Below are 13,545 nucleotides of genomic sequence, written 5' to 3'. Positions count from 1 at the left end.
GTCATTTAATTGTTTTGCTTGTCCGTTCAGAGTCAAATTGCTTATCGAATTATTATACCCTATTTAAAATTTATTAATGATATTTATAATATACAACACAAAAAGATATCATATGAGAACGATAGTTCCCTTCAAGAAAACACAAACCCTTGTGAAAGTTTTAAAAGGGTAATTAACGGAAACAATTTAATGAAGTAGTTATCTGAAATCGAAAAATATGAGAGAGTTTCGGCTCATCCCTCGTAAGAAGTTAGATAACTTGTCATCCAAGTTAATAGCGAAATGGGTATAACACTCATGCCATAGAACTTCGGTCTATATTAATATAAGATAGAAGATTATTTATGTCAGAGTCCTACTAAATAAACTCTCTATAAATATAGAACTTTTTGCGCTGTAGTTTAAACAGAGTTTTCGAGTCTTTCTATGCAGGGATAAACTTGATGAGATAATTTTTCTCACGAGATGATTTGAAGGTCATTCATTCGATTTTTATATGAGCTAGATATCTAGGGCCAGCTCTAGGGAAGACTGTCTAAGTAGCTGTCTAAGATTTTTTTATTGTAGGGGTCTTCATATTATTAAGATTTTATATTTATATTTGAAAATATTAAATTTGATAATAGATCAATTTTTTTTAATATATCAAAAAATATTTTATTGTTAATCGGTCTGGAAAAATAATCTTAAACAAGCATTTTTTATTATTAATATCTCTTTTTATTAATTTTAATCAATTTATGATTTGAAATTATTCAAATTTATCCTATTTTTTAATATAATATTTTTTACTTCTTATTTTATATTTATCCTTATCTTATTATTTATAACATTCCACCTATTTTATAATTGTGCATGGACTATGAAACACATCTTGATTAAACCTTTTGCATCCACAATTCATTATATTCGACTATTAAAATTAATTTGAGTAAAAAAAAGCTGATTGAATTTGAGTTGATAAAAAATTATCTTCGATCAACTATGTCACAAGATATATTGAATGATTTAGTCATATTGTCTATTGAAAAAAAGATGATAGTTAAACCTGATTATGATGATTTAGTGAATATTTTGTTATTAGATTTAGTTTATATATGTCATTTTTTTAATTTAATAAATTTAAGTAGCATATTGAATATTGATGATAATAATGTGCATTTAATTATCGGCTCATATATAATATTTTTATATTTAATTAAAAAATATTATATAGGACTGTCCTCTAAAAATTAGCTTAGGGCCTCCAATTTTCTAAAGATAGTCCTGTAGGTATCTCACGAGATAGATTGTGGATCGTTCATCATATTTTATGTGAGACACTTTTTGGATGAATTGTGGGTCGTTCACTATATATACACGTGTTTGTATATGTGTATTCACATGATGTATTTCGTATTGGATAGATTGTAGACTATTCATCCTATGCACATACGATACATCTCGAGTGGATTGTGGGGCATTCACCTGATCTATGTATGTATAGACGCATACATATTATGCATTTTGTTATGAGTGAATTATAGACCGTTCCCTCTTATATATAATGTATCATACTCAGATGGATTGTGGGTCACTCATCTATATATATTTATATTTATTATATCCGTATTAAATAGATTGTGAGTCGTCATCTTTACTCATATGACATATCCTTATAGGTGCATTTGTTTTTTGTTCGCATTCCTAATAAAATAAGATAATAATGTGTGAAATTGCACACATATAATAAAGGAGTATTGATGATAAAAGTAATTAAGAAAAAAATAAAAGATGAACGAAGAGAAAGAGGTATAATAGCATGGTGTTAAAAAATATATGAAGATATAAATTATCTCATATTTTGTTCAGCTCTCTGATTACATGTTTATACACGTCTTTTTTTATATACATAATATTAGTGGAATTGCCTCAAATGTATGCATATAGCTTAGTTAGTTGTTTTTTTTTTTTTTTTTTGTTTTTGTATATTTTGCTCTAACATTTTTAAGTAAAGCTTGCATCGTGGCAAGGCTAGCTTATACGTAGTGTGATAAGAAAGGTGCGAAAGCAAATGACATGAAGATTTCTTTTAGATATCTATATAAGCAATATAAGAGATAAAGTATGGGAGGTTGGTTTTTTTATTCTGGCAAGCGAAAATGACTTCTTTCCATTATCTTTCTTGTTCATCTACTTTTTTTAGTCATCTTCTTCTTTCTTCTTCTAATCGATGACTAATTTGAGCATCGAAAGGATCGAACTAACAAACAGGACCAAATTCTTATTTGTGTTACATCTCGATGTGTTTGGATCTTGTCAGGTGGAAAGCCGATCTCACATTCTAGAAAAAAGTCTGAGCGAGCAAAAAAAAAAAATGACCATCAATATATAATCTTTTTATGCTTAATTCGCACTTCATGGTAAACAACTATGTACAATTGTACGGTGCACAATATTTTTCTTTTTCCTTTTTAAATTTTTTTATTTATTGTTTTAGTTTAGAGGTTAAGTTAGAATATTAAATATAAAAAAATTTCAATTAAAAAAATATTTTAGGTGCTTACGGATATATAACTTATCAAAACTATGTGTATATATATATATATATATTTACTATTTGTTAATTAATCATCCACCATTGAGATTAAATCCTAATTAAATCACACAATAAATTTAAAAAAAATACTCTTCGTAAGAATTCACAAAAAAATTTCTCCTTCAACCACTCCATATTTAATCAATTAGGTAAGACAGATATTCTTATTATTAGGAGTAAGCCATAATTAATGATATCACCATCACTCACTCGACAAGAATGTTAGACCTACCATATCCCAATCTAAATTGCTTTGTACTTTTTTTGATAAAAAAATTCTTATCATACTCCATTAATTTGTTGCATTTGCTATATAATTTGAAAAGCACTAACTTCCCCTTTTTTATCATACTCTTATTTTCCTATTCTCTATTTTATAATTCAATCAAAATAAATTTTACCATTTTGTATTTATCATTAGTCTTGACACAAAGGTCTAAAAAATATTGTATATTTTTTCCTTTTAACTTTAAATTGTATTTTAAAAAAATAAATTATATATATTTTTAAGAATATTAACAAAGCCTTTAGCCGATAATGATTATTATCTTAGCATTAAGATAACTTGAACTTCCACTACCCACATTTGTCGCATCGATTCCCATACCTGCCTTGCAGTTGGAGGATAGCGTGGGTCCATCATTTTGAACAACGCGAATCACCCAACGGTTTCGATCAGCTGTCTCATCCACACAGCAGACACGGAGCGGAGCGCCTCCATTCCCTGAGCGGCGTCATGCCCGAGACGCCAGAACGAGGACCCGACAGCGAGCGCGCGCGGGGCCGCCGAAGCTCGCTCGCTCGCTCTTGGATTCTGTTCTGCCCTTCGTCTCCCGTTCCATTGAACCGCTGAAAGCTCTTTCTAAAGCGATCAATTCTAATGGAGAGGCAGCTTTCAACCCCCCACCTTTTCGACCTTTCCCTTCCAGCTCCCATCTTCCTTTCCTTTCCACGCTTTCGTATTCGCGTGCTTTTGGCTCCTTCTCTTCGCCCCCACCAACACCCGCGTACATGCGCCAGCTCTCACTCCCACACAGAACACGCAAAAACCATCGTATACAATTATTGGAAACCATGATCTCACAGAGGATGAAATAAAAAAAGGAAAAAGCAGCTTTAGTACTCTCATGGAAAACATATCTTCACCTCCGCTCTCTAACTCTTTTTCTCTCCGTTTCTTCCTTCCTCCCTCTCTGCATGTCGCTTCTCTCTCATCAAAAATGATGGTGTTGACTTAAAGTGAGGTTTTTTTGGATAGTTTTCTATGTTCTTCTTGTACTTTGTTTCACTGGTTTTGCTCACCTTCTCAGGGAATGTGATAGCTTTGCAAGGTACATTAGCGGTTGCTTCTTTTTCTTCAGAAAAGAGGGAAAATTTATTTATCCCTCGACGATTTCATATGCTGGAGAATATTTTTGGTTTGAGCCTGCAGGACGGTGATGATTGGGTTTTATGATTTCATATGTTTTTACCTGTGGAAATCCCAACTATATATCCTCAGTTTCTTGAGCTTGTATCAGTGGAATCGATTTAGAATTTAGCGAACTGCTATGATTCCAAAACTGAAGGCCCTAAAGGTGGAGAGCCTAGGGTTAAAAACAGGCACAAAGGATTCGAGTTTTGAGTGAGGAGATTTAAGAGTTTAGATATAAACCGATAGAAAGTTAGTCGATATCCTTGTTATGTTCAAAGGTTGCAAAGTGAAAAATTCAACGTGTGTTGGAGCTAATATTTGTAAATATCTGAAGAGTTGAACTTGGCAATAAATTAGATGTGACGTGAATTGTGGTACTTGGTGCATCAAGTGGTGTATAAGTTATTTGACATATTATTGTTGAAGAGTCGAAGGATTTCTCAATTTCATTCTTAATTTAAACAAGATATTTTTTTCACTGACCTCTTAATTCAAGCTCTTTCTATGTTTCAGCAATTTGTGGGAATCATGGAGAGCAAGACGTGGATATGGAATAGGAAGTCCACAGGGAAGAACATTGAGGTTAGCAGTAATCAAATCATCTTTTTGATGGTTTATTACTGATTTTTGCACAACTAATATTTCAGTATAAACAATTCTCAGACTCAAAGATCGATATCTTCTATTACTGATTTTGATTGTTTATTACTGGTTTTTTATTGTTAAGTTTTTGGATTATAAATAAAGAAGACAACAACTCATCAGTACCAAACAAATTTTTAGCTCTTCTAGACTGAGCATATGTCTCTTCTTATGTTGGGAATCAATTTGTAAATGCCTATGATTTCTCTCAGAAAGGGAAGACCCTGGAGTTGGAGAAATCTGTAGAAAACTTGAACGGACAACTATCTTCTGTCCGCGGTGAGTCCAATGCTAAAGATGATCTTTTGGCAAAGCAAGCAAAAGTAGCTGAGGAAGCAATTTCAGGTTAGATTTTTTTCTTTTCCTTTCATTTTCTTCCCAACACAGAAACTATGTTGTTTTAAGAACAAACCATGCATGATCTACTTGTTAGGATGGGAAAAAGCAGAAGCTCGAGCTCTTGCTTTACAGAAACAATTGGATGATGCCTTGCTTAAGAAGAAAATGACAGAAGAAAGATTAGTCGAACAGGATACAGAATTACAAGAATTCAGGCAGCAACTATGTGTTGTCAAGGAAGATCAGCAGCTCATAGTTAACAATGCTTCCATGAAAATATCAAGAGAACTGGAGAAGACACGCATGGTAGAACAAAGGTTGGTCGGAACAAATAAGAAGCTCGCTGAATTGGTCACTGAAAATGGAAACCTGAAAAGAATCCTAGAGGCCAAAGAACAGTTGCTTGCAGAGATGAATGAGGCTAAATCAAATCTGGAAAAAAACTTTACTGATGTGGTGTCCAGACTTGATGCTTCAGAGAAACTGAATGTGACTCTGAATTATGAGGTCTGTGTGCTTCAGAAGGAGCTTGAGATTCGAAATGAGGAAAGGGACTTCAACCGGCGATCAACTGATGCTGCTCATAGGCAGCACCTAGAGAGCATCAAGAAGATTGCAAAGCTTGAAGCTGAGTGCCAACGGTTGCGGGTCATGGTTCGCAAGCGCTTGCCAGGGCCAGCAGCTTTAGCTAAAATGAGAAACGAGGTCGAGGTGTTGGGTTATGATGAATTAAGCAAGGATGCGTCTTCTGTTGTCAAGAAACTTCATGCAATTGACAATGAAAACAAGGTGCTCAAAGAAACACTGACCAAGAAAACCAATGAACTTCAAGCATCACGCATCATGTTCGCACGCACTGCATCCAAGCTTTCTCAGGTTGAGACCCAACTTGAAGATTTTTCTAGAGGAAAAACAAGCTATGAACTAGCAAAGAGCAGTCCGATGTCGTATAACCTGCCATGTTCTTCCATTTCAGAGCATGGTGGCAATGAAGACAATCTTAGTTCTGCTGAATCATGGGCTTCTGCTTTAATTTCTGAGCTGGAGCACTTCAAAAGTGGGAAACCAACTGCTACATCATGCAAAAGTGTTGCAATATCAGATTTAAGTTTGATGGATGATTTTGTTGAGATGGAGAAATTAGCAATAATCACTGTGGATAAACATTTTGATAGCTCACGCAGTGTGATTGGTGATAACAATTTATGTGTGGCCACTAAAGAATCCGAAGCAGAATGCAGGGATCTTGTTCCTCTCATGGAAGTCCCTCATTATAAGTATTCGTCGCTTGAGAACTATCCTATTTGGCTTCAGGACATTCTGAGGGTTATTGTACAAAAGCATCATATCATGCAAAAAAGTTTCCATGCCATTCTTGAAGATGTTCAAAGTGCTCTAGGTAATTGGGATTCCTCTATTGTTGCAAAATCCTACAGCGAGAAAGTTATAAAAACCAAAAACACTTTGTCAGATTCAGTCGATGGAGCCATCACCACAGACTCACCAAACAGAAAAAGGAGTTCCCGATTTTGTGAGTCTGACTTGGAGAAATCAGTTCACAAGCTTGTGGAACTAGTTGAAGGGATCATTCAGAAAAGTAATGAGAGTAAAACTGGTCAAGGCATATCATCTGGAGATGATGATGGTCCTTCTTTACATGATAATTCTGCATCAGAAAATGGATATACAGCTCGAACATTTCTATGGGAAATATCCAATCTCACTTCTATTTTACAGAATTTTATAGCAGCATGCAATGATCTATTGACTGGTAAGATTGATCTTCAAAAGCTGACAGAAGAGATTTCTTCAACACTCGACTTAATTATAAGTCATTCTTTTTCAATTCAAGATGTTACAGACACAAAAGTCACTATTAGGAAACATATGGCTGTTGATGAATCATACAGAGAGCATGGACTTAAATCTGTATCGGTATCAAATGGTCTACACATCTTGTTCAGGGTGGAAAATTTGGAATCCAAACTGAAGGATGAAAATGATCCACTAAAATCTGAGATTCTTAGTATCAAGTCTGAAAGGAAAGATTTGGAGGACATTCTAAAAACATTTAGTGCTCAGAATGAAGCACTGAAAGCTCAGCTGCAGGAATCAGAAGCAAAAGTTTCAAATTTACAGAAAGAAATTGGAATACTTAAGAAAACCAGGGAGCAGATTGAAGAACAGATTGAAAATAAAAAATCCATTAACGAAGACCTTGCGGCTAAGTTAGCATTCGTAGAGGATGAATTGAATGAAGCTCTTCAAAAGTTTGCATCCCTTGAAGTCCAACTTGCTCAGAGAAACAACTGCTGTGAAGAACTGGAGGCAACTTGCCTTGAACTACAGCTAGAGTTAGAAAGGTATGAAATGCTATTTTTGTTTGTCTTTTAGCTGTAATTCTAAAAGTTCCTCTGAGATCTTTAGTTATGTGTGGCACAGAGCTTTATCTGATGAAACTCCAAAACATATCATGCGCCCAGAAGACAAGCAAATCCAGATGGTAAGCATTGTTGATTGAAACTGGATGGAAAAATTCACAACTTAATTTTACTCGATTAAACTTTTTCTGATCATGGAGTATCAGACATCTTAAGTTAACTTTCTGGTTTATAACTTTAAGCTCCAAGTGATCAAGTGTGGTTACCAGATCTTGATCATTGATGTATTTAATCTTTGCAGGAATGTGGTATAATTGCAGCGACAGAAAAACTTACCGCTTGCCAGGAAACTATCCTAAATCTAGGGAAGCAGTTGAAAGCGTTGGCATCAGCAGATGATGGACCTTTATTCGAGAAGGCGATATCTACAACCGTGAAGTCCAACCATCATCGCCTGCAGTTGCTTGACCATATGAGAGAAGAGGAAAATCCATCGACCAAACCACCACATCCGCTAATTCCAGCTTCCGAAAACACAAACCTCAGCCATAAAAACTCATTGAGGAGTATAGTTGAGATGTCACCGGAGAATAATGCTTCCGACAAGGACCAAGGCGAGGTCAATGAAGGAATGCTGATGATTATGGCTAAGAAACAAGATGGAGGTGCAAGTCTGCTGAGAAAACTTTTGCTGCAAAGGAGAAGAAAAAGCAGCACAAGGCTTGAACTTCCAATGGGTGCTCAATAGCAGTCTCTAAACCTTCCAATTAGCAAGCAAGAATATATATATTATAACAAAGAGAAAGAATGGCCAAGGTTTTAAAGCTTGCAATTTAAGAATGTCTTCTTGTATGCAATCCTTTTGTGCTTTCTGTGAATGTTAAATTGTTGATATGGATACAAGTATATACACAAATTTCAACAGCTTGAAGATGAAATAATAAGCTACACTAGCTTTCAGATGTAAGATCCCAAGGCATAATTGAATGAGTTAATTTGGAATGCCTCCAAGTTCTTAAGTTTGCGCTACCATATTTAATGCTTTGCTGAATCATGAAGTAGCACATGGGTCGATACTTACTTTTGTAGATGATCATTGCCAAAAAATAATACTTTCATGAACATTAAATATTATTGTGATTTCGTAATTTTCTTTGCATTATCATGTGATTAAAATTGTCCAACTCGCGAAGTGAAATTGTTTTCAAACATGCCAATAGGTTGCCTCAATATTTTGTACCTTCTTCATTGAAAGATCCAGTGCGACCCATGGGTATAAGAGTAAATAGCCAAGCACAAAAAATAAGTAAAAAATCAAAAGAATGTCCTATTTCGATCGCGTTCTACATTCACGTGACGTCAGTATCACCCCACCCTTTCCTTTACCTTTGTCTTTCTCCTTTTTTTTCCTCCTCTTCCTTGCCTTTCCTTCTGCTTCCTTCCTTCGCAATGTTCATAATGCTGCTTCTTAAACTATCCCTTCTCTTTCTCTCCCTCCCCTTTTCCACCCTCCTCGCCCAGGACGACTCCGACGCCAGCGCCCTGCTCGTCATCAAGGCTGCCGTCGACCGATCCCACAGCCTCCCCTTCTTCCCCGCCTCCCACCACTGCCACTGGCCCGGCGTCTCATGCGCCCTCGACGGACGAGTCGACGGCCTCCTCCTCCCCTCCTCCGGCCTCGCCGGCCCCCTCCCCGTCGGCGCCCTCGCCCGCCTCGACCGCCTCCGCGTCCTCGACCTCCAAAACAACTCCCTCGCCGGCCAGCTCCCCGCCGCCGACCTCTCCCGCCTCAGATCTCTCCAGGCCCTCTTCCTCCACCGCAACCTCTTCTCCGGCCCCTTCCCTGACTCCCTTCTGCACCTCCCCGAACTCCTCGCGATCGACCTGTCGCACAACCTCCTCGGCGGGCCTCTCCCCCCGGCGCTCGCCGCTCTCGAGGGACTCTTCTCGCTCCGCCTCGAGGACAACCTCTTCAACGGTTCGCTCCCAGCTTTCAACCAGTCGTCGCTCAGGATCTTCAATGTCTCCGTCAACGACCTGTCCGGCCCTGTCCCCGTCACCGCCGTGCTCGCCTCCTTCGATCCCTCGGCTTTCGCCGACAATCCCGGCCTCTGCGGCGCGCTCCTGCAGAAGGAATGCCCTACGTACAGTTTCTTTCCTCCGGCAGGCAGTCCACCAACCGCCATCTCCCATACTCCCGCCTCCATCAACGGGGAAACCCTGCTCCCTGGCGCGTTTTCACCTTCAGGAACTTCCCACAAGAAGACTGCTATGGCTATTGGGCTCTTGGTCGCCGCAACTGCGTTAATTGGGGTTTTTGCATCTTCGTTGGTCATTAAAAGGAAGAACACATCGAGACAGCAAGGTAGTGATATCGAGACGCCGGGGAAGAACACACCGAGCAACAACATTGCCAGCATCTCCGAGATCAATGCTAACAGCTTCAGCAGCGAACAGATTGACAACACCAGCAATGGCGGCCTGGAGTCGCTGATGGCAACATCGGAAGAGAGGACGAAGAGAATAGAAAAAAACGGATCTTTGGTGTTCTGCACCGGCGACGAGCCGCTCTGCGATGTGGAACAGCTGATGAGAGCTTCAGCGGAAAAGCTGGGGAGAGGGAGCATCGGATCAACGTTCAAGGCCGTCCTCGACGATGGATCGACCGTCACCGTAAAGAGGCTGGACAAGAAGAATCTTGGGGCCGCCGCAAAGGAGGAGTTTGAGCAACTTATGCAGAGAGTGAGCAGTCTGCGGCATCCAAATTTGGTGCCTTTACGGGCATATTTCCGAGCAAGCGAAGAGAGGCTCATTGTTTATGATTACCAGCCAAATGGCAGTTTATGCTCCCTTGTTCACGGTACGATCCTTTTACTTTCTTGTTCCAACACCTTGTTCTTGCTGTACTTCCTGCAAGAATTCATAGTTCATGTAAAGATTTCTTGATGAGTCTGTGATAATGTTAAATCTGCCATTATAGGTTCCAAGTCCACATCTAAGCCTCTTCACTGGACCTCATGTCTAAAGATAGCGGATGATGTGGTGCAAGGCCTTGCATACCTTCACGAAACTTGCGGCTTGGTGCACGGCAACATAAAGCCTTCCAATGTTCTTCTCGGATCAGATTTCGAAGCTCGCCTCACAGACTATTGCCTCTCATTTTTTCTGCAACCATCAGCCAATCAAAGTGCAAACCCAGGATATCAATCACCTGACATTGAGTCTCACCGACAGCCGGCGCCAAGTTCGGACATCTATGCTTTCGGTGTATTGCTTTTGGAGATCCTCACAGGGAAACCGCATTCAGAGCATCCAGTTCTTACAGCGTCTGATCTCTCCGTTTGGGTTCAATCAGTAAGGGAAGAGGGAATGATTGAAGAGCAACTCAAGATGATCGTTGATATTGCCTCAGCCTGCAAACGTTCTCCACCAGAGTTGAGGCCAAATGCCTCGCAAGTCCTAAACATGATTCATCAAGTGAAGGAGGCTGCGACACAAGAAGACGACTCAAAGTCAACGAGCAGCATATCATAGTCGTCGCCCAACTGCCCAATCTAGAACTCGATTCAGGATCTCCATTGCTGTCCAAAGGGGAAGATTTCATCTGTCAGTGCTGCTGGATGGAATATGAGCCCTCATCCAACGAGGATTTAATCAAAATCCAGCCTGACAAAGATAGATTTCCAATCTCCACAAACTGTGGAAGGGTTAATTTTGAAAATCTTTCTTGAAGGAGCATTGTAATTGGTTTACTTGTTTGAATTCTTTCCAATGTTTACTTGGAGGAATAAAATGCACTGTTCTTTACTTGGACGAGCTGTTCTTTATCAGGTACATAATTATTGAGGTGAGAAACGCCAGCTGTTAGTGTTTGGTTTATGTTGCTGCCATGAGCGAATACTATGGTTCGTGATGCCCCTCCATAGTACAATGATAATAGGGTGCATTTCATTTCATCTTCATGTCATTCTACCCCCTTACATAGCAAACATGATATTAATTCATTCCAACTCATAATATGATGGAATTTGCCGCCCAACAGCTCCACACGATCAATGTCACTATCATCTGTGAGGAGATAAATCGAAAAATTATAGTTGCACAGATGATAAATCGAAAAATTATAGTTGCACAGATGATAAATCGAAAAATTATAGTTGGTTAATATGAGTGAGCGTTTTTTTTTCCCTCGGAGAATGATAATAGGACATGAACTATCAATAGGATGGCTGTGAGTCGCTCTTAGTTAATTTTGGAACCTTAATGATATTGGTTTGTCACTTCAACTCACATCCAAAAAGTCAATCCAATTGTGCTTTTCTAGTTTTGCACTAGTGAAAAAATTGTTAGACTTCCATGCTACATAAATCTACTGTTTTGTGTTCTACCCAAACTAATGCTCTATTTATTTGGGAGAGTGGAAAGCAAAATTAAGGAAAAGTTTTCACGGTGGAAAAGTTTCCGCCATTTACTTCATTAAAATTTTCCGAAGGAAAAGTAACGCAATCCATCAGCGGATAATTTTGGAGTCAAAATCGATCACCTCAAAATCGGATGGAAAGCAACGGATGGAAAAAAAAATGACGTATGTATCCCTTTTGCATTCACAAAATTACACCATATACCAAAAAAAAATGACGCATGTAGCCTTTTTAACTCACAAAATTACACTATATACCAAAAAAATGACGCATGCACCCTTTTTTATTTACAAAATTACATCATAAGTATTCACCTTCCTCTATCAAGGTAAACAAGTGTACAAAGGAAAAGATTTTTTTCACCCTTTCTTTTCTCTTCCTCCAAAGATAACTTTCTATTGTTGATTCTTTCCTTTCCTCATCCACACTCTAGAGTAAACATAGCATAAATGTTAAGCTATATCATGATCTAAATTATGATGAGAGCTGCTTCCCCGTCTACGCACACCCCCTCCACCTCCTCTCTCTCTCCTTGCCAAAAGACGCATGTAGCCTCCTCTTTATTTTTTTTTATTTCATTTAATTCTCATTTAATTTACATTTTTAATTAATTTTATTTAAAAATAACTCTCATACAATTATATTTTTAATTTTATTTAATTTTATTTTTTAATTAATTTAATTTATTATTTTTTATCAATACTTTATTTTTCAATTTTATATAAATTTTATTTATTTTTTATTTTTTAATTAATTTTATTTATTTTTTTTTCATAATACTTATATTTTTTCAATTGATTTTTTTAAATTTTATTTTTTTCAATAATTTTTTATATGTTTATAATCTTTTATTTATTTTTAGTTTATATTTAAAACTAAAAAAAATACTACCAATTAATAATGAACACATTCATTGTTAGGATCCTTTGTACGGCTAGAGAGGGGGGTGTGAATAGCCGACCCCAAATTCTCGCGTTCTTCCTACAGTTAGGGTTAGTCGCAGCGGAAATACAAGGAAGAAACTAAGGAGAAGAAAAACAAACCGATGTAACGAGGTTCGGAGATGAACTCCTACTCCTCGGCGTGTCCGTAAGGTGGACGAAGCCTACCAATCCGTCGGTGGATGAGTCCCCGGAGAACCGGCTAATATATATACTCCTTCTGGGTGGAGAAACCTCGCCACAATCTTTCTTGCAACAGCAAGAATGGAGTACAGAAAAACAGCAAGAAATACAAACAATATGAATGTAAAACACCTTGCTTGCCTTCAACTGGTTTCCGTTGACGAAGCAGCAACTTCACGGAAGAACAGCAGCAGCTGACCAGCCGGGGAAGCTCACACGAAGCTTCACGAATCAGAGAGCTCAGCAAAGCTCAAGTGCAGCAAGAATCAGAGGCAAGAATCAAGGAGAGGAAGAAGAAGGCTCGCAGCAGCAGCCCTCCTTTTATAACCTGCGAAAGACAGCGAAGAAATCTAGCCGTTGCGACGCAATGAAGCACTGGATCGGTCGGGGACCGATCGGGACTATTCGATCGGTCCCGGACCGATCGACTCTTCACGTAAAGCGCCCACCTTCATGCGGGTTCGATCGGCCGTGGACCGATCGACCGGATCGGTCCACGACCGATCCCAACCTCAGCGACATCGTCTCGATCGGTCCCCAGACCGATCGACTCTGCCACTGGACCGATCGGCACCTCTCTTTGCCTCTGTTGCTGATCGGTCACCGATCGATGCAAGAACCGAACTTGATATCGATCGGTCACCGA

At 38.6% G+C, this 13,545-nt stretch overlaps 2 protein-coding genes across 6 annotated transcripts; both read left to right on the top strand.

The window, feature by feature from the left end:
- Positions 1-3,173: 3,173 nt before the first annotated feature.
- Positions 3,174-8,360, top strand: LOC122006348 (filament-like plant protein 7). Of its 5 annotated transcripts, XM_042561818.1 has the most exons (7): positions 3,174-3,817; positions 3,889-3,909; positions 4,506-4,574; positions 4,847-4,979; positions 5,068-7,336; positions 7,416-7,476; positions 7,656-8,360. In XM_042561818.1, the coding sequence occupies exons 3-7, from the start codon at positions 4,521-4,523 to the stop codon at positions 8,100-8,102; spliced, it is 2,964 nt and encodes a 987-aa protein (XP_042417752.1). In that variant the 5' UTR covers positions 3,174-3,817; positions 3,889-3,909; positions 4,506-4,520; the 3' UTR covers positions 8,103-8,360. The 5 variants fall into 5 exon arrangements, with proteins under 5 accessions (XP_042417752.1, XP_042417754.1, XP_042417753.1 ...); XM_042561820.1 differs by lacking the exon at positions 3,889-3,909 and having other exon boundaries at positions 3,569-3,817; XM_042561819.1 differs by having other exon boundaries at positions 3,569-3,909.
- Positions 8,361-8,754: 394 nt separating this feature from the next.
- On the top strand, positions 8,755-11,167 carry LOC122006347 (probable inactive receptor kinase At5g67200). Its single transcript, XM_042561815.1, has 2 exons — positions 8,755-10,214; positions 10,335-11,167. The coding sequence occupies exons 1-2, from the start codon at positions 8,804-8,806 to the stop codon at positions 10,886-10,888; spliced, it is 1,965 nt and encodes a 654-aa protein (XP_042417749.1). The 5' UTR covers positions 8,755-8,803; the 3' UTR covers positions 10,889-11,167.
- The last annotated feature ends 2,378 nt before the right edge of the window (positions 11,168-13,545 follow it).

Source organism: Zingiber officinale, chromosome 7B, assembly GCF_018446385.1.
Source record: "Zingiber officinale cultivar Zhangliang chromosome 7B, Zo_v1.1, whole genome shotgun sequence".
NCBI lineage: Eukaryota > Viridiplantae > Streptophyta > Magnoliopsida > Zingiberales > Zingiberaceae > Zingiber > Zingiber officinale.
This window is presented reverse-complemented; position numbering and strand designations above follow the sequence as displayed.